This window comes from Eublepharis macularius, chromosome 1 (genome assembly GCF_028583425.1).
Source record: "Eublepharis macularius isolate TG4126 chromosome 1, MPM_Emac_v1.0, whole genome shotgun sequence".
NCBI lineage: Eukaryota > Metazoa > Chordata > Lepidosauria > Squamata > Eublepharidae > Eublepharis > Eublepharis macularius.
The window spans coordinates 60,078,222-60,095,036 of NC_072790.1; the positions used below are offsets into that span (position 1 = coordinate 60,078,222).

Consider the following 16,815-nt stretch of genomic DNA (forward strand, 5'->3'; position numbering starts at 1 on the left):
TAGAAGCACTCAATTTTTCTGGCAAAATGGCAGATTCAGAATATATATTAAATTTATCTGCCTGATAGCCCCCTTGCATTGCAGCAGTAGCATCTGTATAGAAAACCAGATCATGTATATGTTACCTTACACACTATGCGTAAAGTCCCTACTACTGATGGCAAGAAAGGCAACTGTAATATCTTGGGTGTACTTGGTAATGACATCTAGTTACATAACACTGTACAGAGGGCAGTAGCATACTGTGACGTGAAAATGGCCCCACAGCCAGCACTGCAGTGGCTATTCACCTCAGCAGTGCCAACAGGGTTGCCGCCGAGCTGGCGGAGGGGTTGAAGACTAGCAAAATGGACATGCACGAAAGAGAGGAAAGTTTGGATAGAAATACACAAAGAAATGCAAAAGATACTAATGTTTCACTAATGTGTTGAACCCTAAAATATGTCATTAAATGTCTTACCAAGTAATATAAAAATACATAGTAAACTATTTAAATATATGGTGACAGCAGCAAGATGGAAGCAGCCAGAGTAGTATATGCAGCAAAATGGAAGGCAGAATGCTATCTAGCTTTGACAGAATGGATGAAGAAGCTATACAAATATGCATCAATGGCAAAATTAACATCTTAAATACATAATAGGCCAATCCTACAATTTCAGAAAAAATGGAAAGCTTTTTGATCATGTAGATAAAAATTAAAAATAACTAAGAACAAGTATCAGTAAAATAGATGATTAGTTATCAAATTTGTAATTAAAATGTTGAATAAAAATGTAAGTAAATATTGTCTCCCATAGAAAGTGTCTTAAGAAATTTAATGAAGGGGATGATAGGTAGAAATACTTTGTGTTTTATATGTTTTGATATATATAACTATCTCTGATTTACCCAACTATGTTATACAATCCTTTTTTTCTTTCTGTAGCCCCCCAATATTATTTTGTTTACCAAAATAAAAATATATATTACATTGCAAATTAAAAAAAAGACTGGCAAAATGGCATTGCACAAAGCCACAAAGACACTTCTAGCTATCATTGCATCATGTGACGGTCTAGGATTTCCCCCACTCTCTATAGTAAAAACCGTAGAGATTGGGATAATTCCTAGAATGTGATGAAACACACTGACATCACTTCCAGGTTCCCACATACAACTGGCATCAGGCAATGCCCTCCTCGCATTTCTGCTCCTCCTGCTATATGGAGTGATAGCAGGGGCCAGAACTGGGACGGGAAAGTTGCCCATCAAGGAAGGCAACCTGGCACCTTTAGGCACCAACAATGGATGTTAGTTACTTCCTATAAACAGGTAGTAGTGTGGGAGGACCCAGAGAGTTGACACCAATTACCATTGCCAATTAAGGGTTTAGGCCAAGTGGCCCCTGTTTAGAGCTGGCAGCGTTGCTGGGACTTGGCTCTGCTTACTTATGGCCCCAATGTCCCTCTTGACCAAATTTCCTTTTAAGTTAAATGGCTGTTCCACCCCTGCCAGAGGGCCTTACTTAGCCATCTCATTCTTTATCTTTTGAAACATTGGCGTTTCAAAATTAGTGACTAAAACTCTTTCAAAAGTCTTTGGGTCTGTTTGAAATTTAAACTAGAGTTTGTACCTGAGTAAGATTTTGATTTTATAATTTTGCTTTGAAAGCTAGAAATTGATTTTATTAAAGATGTTTGTACTATGCTTTTGTAAATTCTGAAATAAAAGTTTAAAACTAAAGAGAATTTTAATGAATGCCATCAATCTCTTGATTCTTCATCTGATCCTTTTCTCCCACGCCTTCTAACACAAGTCCACATCCCCACAACTCAGGAATAGAGCTCGTGATCTAGCTTTCATTTTTTGAGCATGGAAATATTAACTTGGGCAAGCTTTGTAATGTTTATCTTCAATACAAAATTGAGAACCATAGCTCTAAATCCTTCTCTGGTTCAGATTATATATCCAAGACAGAGAAAAACTTTTCCTCTCTCCACCTCCTTTCCTTTCTTTGCCAGCAGCATGTAAGCTGCACCTAGATAACCCTAGGAACTCATAGGGGTCTCTGGGCATGCCTTGAATACTACTTGTGAATGGGGAGAGGGGAGAGGGAGCTAAACAGCCTTAATCCCATCTCATTCTTTTTCTTTTCCAGGATATCATGGGGAGAGGAGCAGTTCAGTGCACCGCATCAAAAATTACAGAGTAAGTGCACACATTTTGAAATTCACCACTGTGATTTAAAATACCTCTTTTTGTCAAATGCACATTTTTAAGGTAGCGGTAAAACGATGAACATTTAAGCTGGTTGGAATCTAGATATGAGCTAGTTGATTCCCATGATTGCCCTTCACCCTAGGGACCCAGTTGCAAATCAAGGCATGAGTAGAAGGAGATTGCTTTCTCCCCATGACAGCTGCCAAGGATTACACGGGAAATAAATTCTGGCATTTTGAATTTAGTACATTGAGAAGAGAAGAAAGATGATGACACTGGAACCTCACTTGGAGTCGATTCAAACCCTTGAGGGCTAAGCATTTAAACAGTGCTATAGTCCTTCATGAGGTTCTCAGATAAAAAGTAAATGTTCATTGGAAAGTACATTACAAGCACTACATGCTTTAAAAACTTCTTAGACTAAAGTTTAACATTGTAGTTTGTTTTGATATTTGATGAAACTTTATTAAGTTCTACTGATCTTACAGGACACTAGGAGGAAAGTGGGTATATAGAACGTAGGAACCCTCCTGCAGGATAAGAAAAATGGTCTATGAAGAGAAAGAAACTGTTTCAAAAAGTAAAGAGCCAGAACTTTTGGGGAGCCTGTAAGACATGAAGGCAGCAGGTGTCTGACTCTGCTTCCCAGCAGCTGTTTCTGCTTAGATACTGTGACCAAGAAGTGATGACAGGCATATTCATCATGAAGTTGTATAATCCCCCTTTAAAGCTATCAAAGCCAGAGGCCATCACCATATCCTGTGGCAGCGAATTCTATTAGTTAATTACGCATGCTGTGAAGAATACTTTCTTTTGTCTGTTCTGAATCTACAACCAATCAAATTCACAGCACCCCCTCCCATAAATACTAGTATTATGAGATCAAAGTGTATTACATACCCCTTATTTCCATCCACTTCCAAATTAAGTTCTTATGCAAACATACTCAACAAGTCTCAACTCAATTAATTTTCATTATATTACAACAGTTAGTACTAGATAAAAAATATCTCAGTCATCAAATAATAATCCATGAAGATTGAACTACAGATTATGAAAACATGGCACTACCAATGAAAATTGTATTCCTGTGTTGAGTTTTCCATATGTCCGTTGTAATATGTAATTCAATCTAACCTGTGTTTCGTATTATTCTAAAGGATCCATCCCCAAATCTCCATGAATTTCCCCAACTCAGAGTAGACAAGCCTAATAGAATCTAAAGTAGAAAGTGCAGTCAGCAGAAGTGAAATCCAAATTAAGATATAACCACTCCCTGTTCTCTATGCCTTCACTTGCAAAGGTGAGGTGGGAGCAATTAGAGAAGGGACATTTTCAACAGCGGCTTCTTGCTTTTGGAATGTCCTTTTACTTGAGGCTTGCTTGCTGCCTACTGTTCCACAAATCCCGTGGACAGTAGTACTCCCCTGGCCAGATTCTTAAGGAAGCACTCTGGAAGTCCAATGAGCAGGTTCAATTAGTTTTATTCGAATAAAAGGAAGAAAAGGGATACAGAGAATTTCAAAACCCCTCTGTCCCAAGTGTTCTTCAGCCCTCTCCTGGCCTGTGCATCAACTTTTATCACCTTGGTTCATTAGCCAAAAATTATACATTCAGTGAATAATTGGTTTGACAGGTAAAGCGTACATATGACTTGGCAATCATCTGGTGGTGGTCCCTCTTCTAGGGGCCGTTCAACCTTTAATTATCATTAGAAATAGTTGTTTACCAGATCGAGGAACAAATAATTCTTCCCTTGGCGCCATTGTAACAATAAGACCAATCTTGTCACAGATATGCCCACTCAAAGCTAATTGCTCAGCTATTCTTATGTTTTAACATGCGAACAGCCATTGTAGACCTGTCTCATTCACTGGTATAGATTTCCTGTATGAGGGAATCTCCCATGCATTCTTTGCACAAGTGTTTTGATTTGGCAACATTTACACCTCCACGCAAACTCATAAGTGACAAGAGATGGCTCATTTATCTTTGTCCGGAGGAGCCATTACAGGGCTAGTCTAGGGGCAGTGGATTAATTCTTTCTACTATTCAGGAACATGCCTTCCAATGAAGCAGGCTATTTGGGCTAACATTTCAGGCTTCAAGAAACAGTGTCAGGGAAAGTTAGGTCAAGAATCAGGAATCAAATGAGGTTCATATTTATTTTATACTATAAGTTCCCTATATTCTATATTGCATAAATGTGTCTCAGGTATGCTGAGAGCATCTGCTTACTACTAAAATGGGGAGAATTCTGTGTGCGTCCTACACTACCTTTCTGCTGTTTTGGTACCAGGCCAAATGTTTCTTTTACCCAGGCTTTTAACTGAGGGGGTCTGCTTCTAGCCTGAGGACTCTTGTTATGAAGAATATTTTAGGCTGCTGAAAGTACCTTATTCCTGTGGCTTTTTATGGCTTTTTATTATTGATAGTCCTCATGTTGTTTTTATGATTTTATAGTGTTGCTTTTACTTTGTGAGGAACTTGGAACATATGAAAGCATATACATTTTCTAAATAAATAAATACAAATCCTTTCAGCCTTGAAAAAGATTCCACTCTTAGAAAATTTTCATGCCTTGAAAGACTGGTTCACATTGTCCTATAGCAGGAAACTTGAGACAGACTCAATTTCCATAAATAGGGAGTAAGATGGTGAATTTCTATTTACTTTCTTCCATTCCAGAATGAGTTCAATTTACCACTTGCTACACAGGAACTATCCTGTTTGATTCACACAGAAAGTGGACACCACAGCTCTCTGCAAAATTGATGGCCATTTCTCCTTAGGAGAAGGAGGATACTGATGGTTCATATAATTCCAGTACAGCTAATAGCTCAAGCTGCCTTTTGCCCCTGTTCCTGCCCTAACATTGACTGCTGCCTATACTATACTAGAAAATGTAATTTTTTAAAAAAAATGCAAGTAGACATGATTTTATTATGTTTAGCATATTTTATCATGTTTTTGTGTTTTATCATATGTTTTTAATGTTAGCCACCTTTGTGCCCCTGAGGAAGGTATACATTTTGTAAATAAATAAGTACCTGCCAGCAAGCTAAAAAATGTTACTGCAACAGGTAAAGGACAGTTTGCTTGTGTTTCTGAAACAGTTAAATAAAGGTACTATCAAATATCTCTTCCCTGCTGGTTTGATGTGAAAATCTCTATATCAATTTTGCTCTCTCTTGTGTGAAACAAACCCATAAGCCTTTATTTCTGCATCACTTTCTGCTTCCTCGTGCCTACTTTGCCCCATAAAATTAATACATTTTCAATGTTATTTTTGTATCAATTTCAGATAAATGTTGCATTACAATGACATAAAAATGGAGTAACAGTATCATTAAAATAATGTAAAAATGAAATAACAGAAATGAATTGGAAACATCAGCAACAAAAGGCTCACAATGACAAAATACTAAACAAAAAAGAAAACAAAAAGGCATATTTGTTCATCCTTACAATTAAATGGTAGTTACCCCGTTTTTTTTGAGAATCCAACAGCTGGGGAGAAAAAACAAAGTAAAAAAACCAACAACACCATGCTCGTGGCATTTCCCCCGTATGCAAGAGAAATGCATTCAATCCTTAAAAGCTCCAGGTCTGTATAAAAGGATGGTAGAAAGAGTCCTGTTTGTGTTGCAACAGCCGTATAACATTTTTTCTTACCTCGGCAAGTAGGCAAGGAGCTACTCCACTGTCCATTGCTGCGACACTGTGCTCGGGAAGCTCCTTGAAGTAAATATCCAGTACTACAGGTAAAGTTGACAACATCATTCAGATTGAACTCACTACCATTTGTGACTCCATGAACAGGATTTCCAGGATGGCCACACGTGATTGCTGTGGCAAGAAAATACAGGACATGTTATGAATCTATGGTAGGACTCGATCTCATTTTATTTTTTGGTTAATGCTTACAGCATATGTAGAAAATGGTACTAATAAAAACTATGAGCTCTGGTCTAGCAGTCAGGGACAGAGATATAAATATGTATGGACTATTATATCAACTGCAGGATCTTTTGAAAGGAGCTGTTAGCATACAGACTCAATGGAACACTGATGGAACTGCTAACTCCACTGAAGTGAATGGGAATCCTGACATTCACGGGAATTCAGAAACACATCCAGAGATCTCGATTACTTCACTTGAGACTCCCTGTTGTTCAAGAGAGCGAGATATTCAAAAAAGTCTCGGAGCTTAATTTTAAAATGATTTAGAGTTTGCAGTAATAGAACTTTCCTGGGGCCAGACTACACATTATATTCACTGTAAAATGTGTAAAATATTTCTTACAGTTGTTGATAACATGTACCAATAGACATGAATTATTGATAGCTGATGCATGATGGCTTTCCTCCTGCAACTAGGTACTAGTTCAAACAGGAGTCTCCACAGAGGTGCTGTACAATGTTTACAGCAGCAGCAGCAACAAAGAATACTACTGCAATTATGCACATTGTGGCTGTTTACTCCATTTGTGGAAAAAGTGCTAGTTCATGCAAAAGGCATGTATACCAGCCCAACAGCTGCACCATGCATTCCCGTATACCTGCCCTGACCTGTGAACTAGCTTGTAGTCATAAAACAAACAATGGATCTCTTCGGAGATAAACATGGTCTGCAAACAAATGTACTCTTAACACTTGCCATTTAATATTTATTTATTGTCAACACTGCACCAGGTACTGTTTAGAACACAGAAGTACCTATCCTTTAAACCCATGACAACCCTGCAAAATTGGTGGTTCCTTCCCAAGCCAAGTGTAGCCCTTCACTTGTGCATTGTCGTCTTCTGAGTACAACCTGTGTCCTTGTTTCTGAAGTTCCAGTTAGCAGAAGTAGGAGATTTATCAAAGCTCTAGTGACCTCCCATGTATAGCTAGTGGACTGTATTTTGTTTGCCTGACGTGATATGCATTGTCTATGTGAATTCAAACAGCAGTACCTCTGAAAATTAAAGGAGTTATCAGATGACATAAAATGAAAACATGGATGAAAACTCCCCAGTCCTTTAAAGCAAAACAAAATGAGTAGCTTTTGAATGCGATGATGACTGCTTTTTTAAAAACTGTGAGAGATTAGGAATAATGTATAATATGTAACAGAGGACTGTTGCTGACTATATCATAGGTAAACACCAGAACTATCTTGTTTTGAAATGTGCTGGATTCGACCAAAAGACAATACGATAGTTTGTAAGGGTAACTGGTAATCAGAGGCATATCGCATCAGAGTATAAAAGACCCATTTTTAGTTATTGTAATTAATAGCCCAAGAAAAGCCTGAGCCCCTGAGAAATCAGGATTTGTCTAATAATGTGTTAGGGGTCATTCTCTTAACCATGAATCCTACGATTCAAATGAGCTGTCAGAACAGATTACATATAGTATGTTGTTGCAATGTAAAATTGTGGTTGTCGGTAAAAACTGTGATAGTGAAGGACACTTGCGTTTAGATTATTGTCCTTTTCAGCAAATGCATATTCCAGTCAGTCAGCTCCTGTTTACACCCCTCATTACTCTTGACAGATACTGTTTTTGTGATGCCTTCCAGAAACAAAAGGTCTCAGCCCCATGTCTACTCCTACCACATCATCATTACTGTTGTCACACACTGCCAGCCTCTTGACAGATCAACAGTCAGCAACTGTTGCATTGCAAGTAAAGGCAAATGGGGGGAAATTACAACTATAGTGTTCTTTTATCCCACTTTTTTAAAAGAAACCTTTATACAGGAACCCCATTGGGATAGTTCATACTGCTTGTGATATCGAGATGCTCAGATCAGAAGATGCTTTCATTCAGGATGTCAGGTAAACATCTTAACTCGCACCAATGATTAACTGAACTAGATTTATAGTTTAATGGTGGGGGGGGGGGCACTGGTAAAGCGTAATTACGCTTTAAATGAAATAAAGATATAGGATAAGGAATAAAACTGCATACAGATAAATTATCTTAGGTCTGGAAAGTGATTATAGTAGGACCCAGGGGATAAAGGGTTAGGAATAGGATGTCAAAAAGTTGCATTATAATATTCTAGATAAATTGATCCATTTATCTATTTACAGAATTTATTAAAAGAATTTATAATTATTTAACTAGTGAATGGTTTAGTCATTTGAATACACATCACAAGAAAAAAATGTTTTACTCTTATTTAAAATCCTGGATCTTCTAGAGTGGAAAAAAAGGAGTATTGCAAATACATCCAGTTTGGTTAGTTTTTGGACCTTTAAAACCTGATAATATTTAGGATAATTATGGGGTTATTTATTATAAAAGTCTATATCCTGTCTTTCCATTAAATTTGTGCCCAGTTAGTCACTTCACTATAAAAAAGATTATGACAGCTTCTAATTAATTAATTAACCAACTAATTAATTCCTTTTAATATTCATTTCAGGAGCACTAAAACTTATACTGTAAGAGCAAAGAATAATTACTGAAAAACATTATAGTGAAGAGTAAAGAAAAAAAAATAGTGCAAGTCAACACAAAAAGCCAAAGGCATACTGCTATAGGAAGAAAGGAGGGGGAGAAAAGATCAATTCCACAAGCAGAACTTTTCCTAGATCCTGTTTGTCTGGTTCCAGTCCCATCAGATTATGATTTTATTTATGCATTAGCACATTTAAAAAAAAATTAAAAATGATAGAAAATAACTGAAATTGATTAATATGTATGTATATATGTATGTATGTGCTGTCAAGTGGCAACTGTCTTATGGAGACCCCAGTGAGAAGGAGGGGTGGTTGGCCATTGCCTTCCTTTGCAGTCTTCCTCGGCGGTCTTCTATCCAAGTACCAAGTCTGCTTAGTTTCTGTGATCTGATGAGACTGGGCTATACTTCCCCCAGTATATTAAAATAGTGACTAGTAAAGTATAGACTACATTAAAAGTTATAATTTGTAGAAGCCATTAGAAATATTTATTTAGCGGTTTTTCTTACGAGCACATTGTGTACTTCACATGTCAGTAACCCATATAATTAACACTTCAGGTAGGTTTGTATTATTATTTCCTGATTACATACGGGGGAGAAGAGTGCCTATAGAGTGTATGTGTATGCTGAAATATAACTTTTTTCTAATGCATACCTCTTGTAGTTATTAATTACATTGCTCTTGCTTTAGACTACAAACAGTGCAGCCCTTTGCAGAGTTACTAAACTCATTAAAATCAAAGTGCTTAGAATTGAGTAACCTTGCATAGCAATGTGCTGTAGGTAGCATAAATCTAACAGAGTATATGAACAATGCTTAACTCTCTTCATGACCTTTTGAAAAGTCCAGTAAGAAATACATTATGCTCCCTATCACACCTGCTGCTGGGCTATTTCTTATCAGTGAGCCAGCTGGGACAGCAGGCGGCAGCAAGCAGGGGAAACAGCAAGCATGAACCTAATTCCCCGCTCATCCAGTGAGCAGAGGTGAGCATTTGATCTCTGGGCCATTTTTGCATTGAACTGCTTATGTTGCTATTGGTTGTACAAAACACTCCAAACAGTAGAAAAAGTGCTACTTACGGACACAAACTGGTGTTTGCCCAGACCACTTGTGATCTTGCAAGCATATTCGAACAGATGTGCCAACAAGTCTAAAACCAGGATTACATTGGTACACCACAGTGTCACGGTAACTGAAACCTTCACCACTAATGTGGCCATTTACGATAGGATCTGGAGAGCCACAGTGTCCAGCTAGAAAAAGAAAAAGAAAAAGAAAACAAGCTGAAAGACACATACATGAAAATTCTTTTGAATTTATATATTAATTTATAATATATAAAAAACTGTCTTAAACCCTATCATTCTATAAACCCTATTTGCCAAGCTGGAAAAAATGTGATTGAGCCTTTAATCCTTTATGAACTATCCGTCCTTCAATCAACATGCACTTTTTAATTTATTGAAAACACCGGCCTTGGCCCCTTGTTAATTCAGGACTACTTAGTCACATGTAGCTGGATGTGCAGATATACAGAAAGATGATGCATTTGTTGATACTTTTCAACTAGTCCAAATCCAGATATTCCTATACTGAATTTTTGATTCCTACAGACATGAAAATGAGGAAGTGAAAAGCAATATCCATAATGAAGCTAGTTTATTAAAGCACATGAGATCTCAGGCTGGCTGAGAAGTGCTCACTTGAATGTGACATTATTATTTCTATCTGAATGAAAACTTAACAGCCTTGTGCACGTTCCATGCAATTCATTTCACTTACAGAGCACGTCACTTAGTGGATTTAATGATTTCCTGTCATTTTGAACCTGGTAAAATGAAGCACCCAAACAGCCCAAGAACTAAAGGAGTAGGACAATAAAATACCAAAGATGTGTAATCTCCCAATCAAGCTAAATTAGGCCCTAAGTAGATTAAAGAGGCTGTTAGACCATTTTATTTTATTTTTTTACAAACTGCGCTTTTAGGAACTAAAAAAATGCCGAACAGGTTCAAGGCTGGGTCAGTACTGTAACTTTAAATTGTGTTGTATTTAAGACACAGACTCGTGCTGTGCTTATCTTCTTAAAGAAGGTGGGGAATGTTCGTTTTCACACTATATCGAAATCCATGAGTTGGATCCATCCAGCCTTTTCACTCCGTCTCACCTAATTCCCTCTTTATCCCAGCACCCGTGATTCTCAGCTTACCCTTTGGGGAGCTCTGCACAAGTGAATTCCCCTAAAAGATGAGGACATGCATCTATCCAACCATCTGCCTCTTTTTAAAAAAGCATAAAAGTATGAAGAAAACATTTTCTTTTGATTTGCTCTGTAACAGATATGCAGAAGACCTCATAAATTAGTTCAACTGCACAGTATAGATCCTTTCGTTCTTTTCCCCTTCTGCTGTAGCCCACTAAGTCCCCCAAAAGGTAGGATAAGCGAAAAAGGAACGAGCAGAAATAGCTGCTACCTCTTCTGCACTGGAAATGCTGTTCTGAGAGAAAAATTGTGAGGTTGGATACATGCTGGTATATCTCTCAAGTGTGTGTGTATGTAGCTGGGAATATTTTAACTTCTGTTCATGACAGCCATGGAGTTCCAAATATGCTTACATCTGCCCCCCCCGCCCCCCCCCCCCGCACACTAGACTATTCATTGGCAAAAACCAAACAACCACTTTGTAATCTACACATTTGAGTTAAAATGAGTGACACTTGCAATTAATTTCTGGACAGTAAATATTAGTTTAAAAATAGAGGGTGCAATGAGGGCAGACTGCAAAATCTACCCTCTTAGTCATAACATGCTTATGGTGATGACAGGTTACTGATTTGTGAAATTCAAATTGTGAATGAGCATTTAAACTGACATTACTTATGCTTTTTAAGGAACCATTGTGCGAATATTAATGGCTGCAGCATTATTAACAGTGTTTTTCTAAAACGCCATCTTTGTGACAGAGTTAATTTATTCAGAAACACATTTTTCTATATGCTTGGCTCACAACTGTCTGGCTTTCCCCCCTGAAATCTCTTGAAGACAGGGTCAACAGTGGTTTCTCAGCTCAGCTTTTCTTTTTGTCTTACATCGGATGTAATCTCCTAATTGGCTTCCTTTTGCAATGGACTGGTACTAGTGACTGGGCCCATTGTTTATTGTCCTGAATGAGATCCTATAGAAAACATGAAAATCTGAAGCTCTGGTTGGTTAAAATCTAAAAACATGATTTTGTGGCAGGCCATGATCCATGAAACCACATTACATTTAAAACTGAGATAAGTACATCGTTGAAAGATATTGGGTCTTTCATTGGTTTGTTGCTTATAAGTTTGTAAGATAGCAAGATCATCCTTAATGAAAGAGATTGATTTATACGACTTTCATATCTGAACTCTACAAATCTATAACATTATAGATAAGAAAAAACTCCACCATGGGTGCAGAATTGTTCAGTCCCTGTAGCTAATTTTTACTTTAGTAGCTAGAGATGGTTGACTTGCAGACTGCACATGGATTTTACAGGCCACTAACTTAAAAAAAAAAAAAACTACATCAAGTTAAGACTTGTTGGTGCCTTTTGCAAAGATGCTTTGCCAAATGTTCCTTGTATAACTGGAGGTGACAGACAATTTGTGCCCAAAGTGTTAAAGTACAACTAGTTCAATTTTATAAATTTTCTTTCCAGTAATCAATGGGCAAATAAAGTGAGATATCATCACACCGAAAATCAACAGCATGATAACATAATCCTTATCATTCCATTTTACAACTAGGAAAAACCTTCTATGTGGAAGGATAAGAAAAGAACTATAATAAGCTCACCAAGCAGCTATATACCTACCCAATAGCAGGATGGGATAGTAAAAAAATAGAGCTCTCAAGGTACCATGTCATCAAATAATATGGATAATAAACAGAGGAGCGTTAATAGGATAATTAAAGAACAAGGGAAAACTTGGGGTTGAATGAAGGTCATGATTTTGGGGACTTACTCTGGGCCAAGCTATGTGACGGAGTGGAGCGCAAGTAGAATGCAAGTGAACAGGGAGGAATACATGTGAGTCTGTTCACTTGCCATTCAAATGTAATTCGTCACTTCTAGCTTGGCCCTCTGGGACTGGAATTATGATCTAGCATTGTTAAGAGAAATTCTCTTAATTTTTCTTTACCCAATTTCTCCATGCAATTCAACTATCTATTTCCCCCCTCTTTTTAGAAATTTGGAGTCTGTTTTGAATCAATTCACTTTGATCAAACAGAAATTGAAAAAGAGAGGAGGACAGGAAGGGAGGTTCAGTAAAATTTCACTCTGTAGATGCTGAGAGGCAGGGAATGTCTTCCGAAAGAGAAATCAAAGAGAAATCCCTCTTTTAAAAGAGAGGAAGAAACAATGAAAATATTTTTAAGTGATGGGAAAAGAAATTCCTCTCACAATAACAGTGCTTGATTTCTCTCATATGTTTTAGTAATCAGTGAAGAATTCAACACCTTTAAAGTAGTGAATTTTAAATAGAAATTTTTAAGAAAATATTTTAAAGAAAAACAAACTTTTGAACTGAACGACAGTTGTCGCAAAATCCAGTAACATCCATATTGCCCCAGCACCACAAATATGACCCAAGTTAATAAAGACAGACATCGATTATGTGGGTTCAACTAGTTTCTTTATTAACCTTCAACTTTAACTGCTGATCTCCGTCAATGCTTATACCATAAGCAGCCCGCCTGGCAAGTCCACCCTGGCTCCAAACTTGGCTGGCAGCTCTCGCCTGCCTTGTTTATCATAGCCTGCATAGCCTCCTATGTCGAGAGGTGTCCAGCTTCATCTGCCTCCCCTGACGGGCCACAAGGCACCTACCAGTCTCAAGAGATGCCACTCAGCACCCAGGGCACTCCTTCACAGCACCATCCAACTGCCCAGCATGTGATGGCCTTGTTTGGACACATCCCCCCCATTGTCGCGATGCCTCAGGGTGTTTGCCAATTAACCCTAGGTATCCTGAGCAACCTGCCCGATTTCTGCAAACTAGGTGTGGCCTAACCAGTTTTTACCAGGCCTATTTAAACTCCCATGATCACATACATCATGGAGCAGGTGAAAAACAGGACGCCTCTCTTGCCAATCTGAGGAAAACTCCCAAAATTCCTCCTCATCCCCAGCTGGCAACCAGCGATTCTCATGATGTATTCAGGAAGGGAGGGTTGGTTGATCTCTGTGGTGAATGGAGGATAAGGGAGAGGGCAGCGCATTACATCCCTTGTTGCCCCATCCGGATTGGCTGAGCCACCTACCTCAGTTCCTACCTATCACACCTTGTGCCATATTCAAATTATGTGGGCTAGGGCAAAACTGGTCCATGGATAAATGAAATGAACTTCACTTTTACACATTTACTCATTTATTAATGTTCTCAGAACTCAGTACCTCAAATGATAGCAGAGTAAAGTAACACAAGTTACCAAAAACAGAGAATCTAACTAGAAGATATAAACTTAAAAAATGTAAATCATATTCTTGATATAACATATTTATTGTTAGACTTTAGATTTCCAGCTGTGGATTACACTCTTTTTATTTACCCAGACATTGTGTTTCAGTGCCACTCCAGAGTCCATTCGCTAAGCATTCTCTCACGTGAGAGCCAACTAGTGTATATCCAGTGTTACAGGTGAAGATTGCTGTAGCTCCATATACAATCAGAGTGCCAATCTTATTGCCATTTGGTGGTGTTGGGAGACTTCCACAGGAGATAACTGAGAAAAAAAAATATGCTTATATACATGCTTATAACCAGTTTGGAGTAGTGGTTAATAGCGGTCGGACTCTAATCTGGAGAACTGGGTTTGATTCCCCACTCCTTCACTTGAAGCCAACTGGGTGACTTTAGGTCAGTCACAGCTTCTAGGAGCTCTCTCAGCCCCACTCATCTCACAGGGTGATTGTTGTGGGGATAATCCTACTACATAATTCAGTAAGCGTGTTTCTGACAACACACTTTTATCTTGGTGTGCCTGCGCGGGAGCACCAGGATAAAATGTGTGTCAGGGCCAATGAGGCCTCTGAAAGGTGCTGCAATTGCAAAATGGCCAGGTGAGCCCGCCCACCACCCCTCCAAAGGGAGCCGTGGTGGCAGGGAGGCCAGATGAGCCCACCCGCCCTTCCAGAGGGTGCCCCGGTGGCAGGGAGGCCAGATGAGCCCACCCGCCCTTTCAGAGAGAGCTGTGGCGGCAGGATGGCTGCCATGGCTCCCTCTGGAGGGGCAGGCGAGTTCACCTGAAAGGAGCTGCACTGGGCGAGTTGGCAGGTGCAGCAGCGCCAGGCCGCCTCCTCCTCTGCTGGGCAAAATGCACCTCCAGCCTGCCCGGTGCAGCCCCCAACGGGGTTCCACCAGGTGAGTTGGCAGGAGCAGCAGCACCCAGCCGCCGTCTCCCCTCCCCCCCAGCTGGGCAAAATGCACCTCCAGCCTGTCCGGTCCAGCCTCGAACGGGGCTGCACCAGGGAGTTGGCAGGCACAGCAACTGCCTAGTTTGTGCCATGCTGCCTGCTCTCCTCCCCCACCCCACCCCCATGAACAAGGGCCAGTTCTCACATACCTTTGCCAGCCAGTAGACCTGGCCTTCAATCATTTGGAGACCAGGTCTACCCCCCCTTTCTTAACCAGAGGCCTGGTCCAGTAGACTAGCCTCTGGACTTTAAGAGACCAGGTCTACCCACCATGGCTCTGCTGGCAGGGTAGACTAATAGCCTTGCCAGACTAGTAGCCTCCGGACCCATGGAGACCAGGTCTATCTCCTATTCATTTGCTTGGCTGGTACACCTGGCCTCCAGAGGCCAGATGTACCTCCCATTCTTTTGCTGGCCAGGTAGACATGACCTCCATTACCATGAGGGGGGGCAGATCAGGCCACAGCTAGGCACAGGAACCCACCAGGATGCCTGGTGCTGTCCCCCAGCAGTGCTCCCTCCCTGCAGACCCCATTTCGACCCCAACAGGGCTGGAACTGGCCTCCGCTGGAAGCAGGAGCCCGCCAGGGCACTTGGCGCCCCTTCCCATGACACTCCATGACTGCAGCAGCCAGATCCAGCACCAAGAGGGCCAGAATGGGCCACTGCCGGGCATAAAAGCCCACCCCCGGCAGCCATCCCCCCGGCAGCACTTCCTGCCTGCAGCGATCCGATGCAGTGCCAATGGGATTGGAATGGGCTGCTGCCAGTTGCAGGAGCCCGCCATGGCGCCTGACTCCCCCACTGCGGCCCTGGGGAGGGGGCAATGCCAAGCCCAGTCACCTTGCCCACCCCCCACCCTGACCAAATTGGGGTGTGGCAGAGGCAGCAATGCCTGGCTGGCCGGCCTGCCCTGCCTTTTCTACAGCCAGTTGTATTTTCCCCCCACAACGGGCTTTGTTACTAATAATGGCATATTTTGTAAGCCATTCTGAATGAGTGTTAACTCATTATTATTAATGTTATTGTAACAGCAATAGTGACCCTTTAGTTATTTTAAGGCTTTGGGAAGTTGACACACCTAGAAGTCCACTCCTTTCCCTTTAGCTTTGAGACCATTTCTTGTCCTTAGATTTCAGAGAGCTGTGCATAAAAAGAAGAAAGGCAATGGTTTGGGCAGATAGGCCCAAGAATTTTCTAAACATCCCCAGTTGTTTAAAGTGATCTAAAAGTAGTTTTTTAGGCTGGTAGTATCAATGAATTTGTTTTTCGCAGTGTATTCTTCTCTGCTTTTGCTTTATTGTGTGGCCAGGATCCAAACAAATATTTTATAAATTGCTGACAATAACTAGATTTTTGGGGGATAGCAGAGACTTTCCAATGTAGACTCTATTTCCAATGCTGTATCATATAGTAATTTTAAAAAAAGGGAAACTCAGGTTTCAAAATTTACAGGTTCAAGGCCACTTCAGCAAATGGAATTTTTATGTATTTTTTCAGATCCTAGTTTAAAAATAACCAGGATGTTTTATGTTCACAAACATCATCATAACAACATTTACATTGCAATCCTAAGAACACTTTCCTGGGAGTAAGCCCCACCGAAAAGTCCTCGGTAGGATTCTTAGTTCTGCTTAGGACTGGTCTCTTAATTATTGATTTATTTGGAATATTTATACCCTGTCTTTCCATTATATGCCTAG

General features: G+C 40.0%; 1 protein-coding gene across 1 annotated transcript in view; it reads right to left on the reverse strand.

Annotated features, from left to right (window-relative positions):
• The window catches only part of CSMD1 (CUB and Sushi multiple domains 1), a 1,321,894-nt gene that overhangs the window by 59,094 nt on the left and 1,245,985 nt on the right, over positions 1-16,815 (reverse strand). The window contains exons 53-55 of the mRNA XM_054971211.1: positions 14,248-14,421; positions 9,743-9,916; positions 5,878-6,051 (exon numbers count right to left, since the gene is read on the reverse strand). Coding sequence (XP_054827186.1) covers positions 5,878-6,051; positions 9,743-9,916; positions 14,248-14,421 — 522 coding nt within the window. The remainder of the gene's footprint in view (positions 1-5,877; positions 6,052-9,742; positions 9,917-14,247; positions 14,422-16,815) is intronic.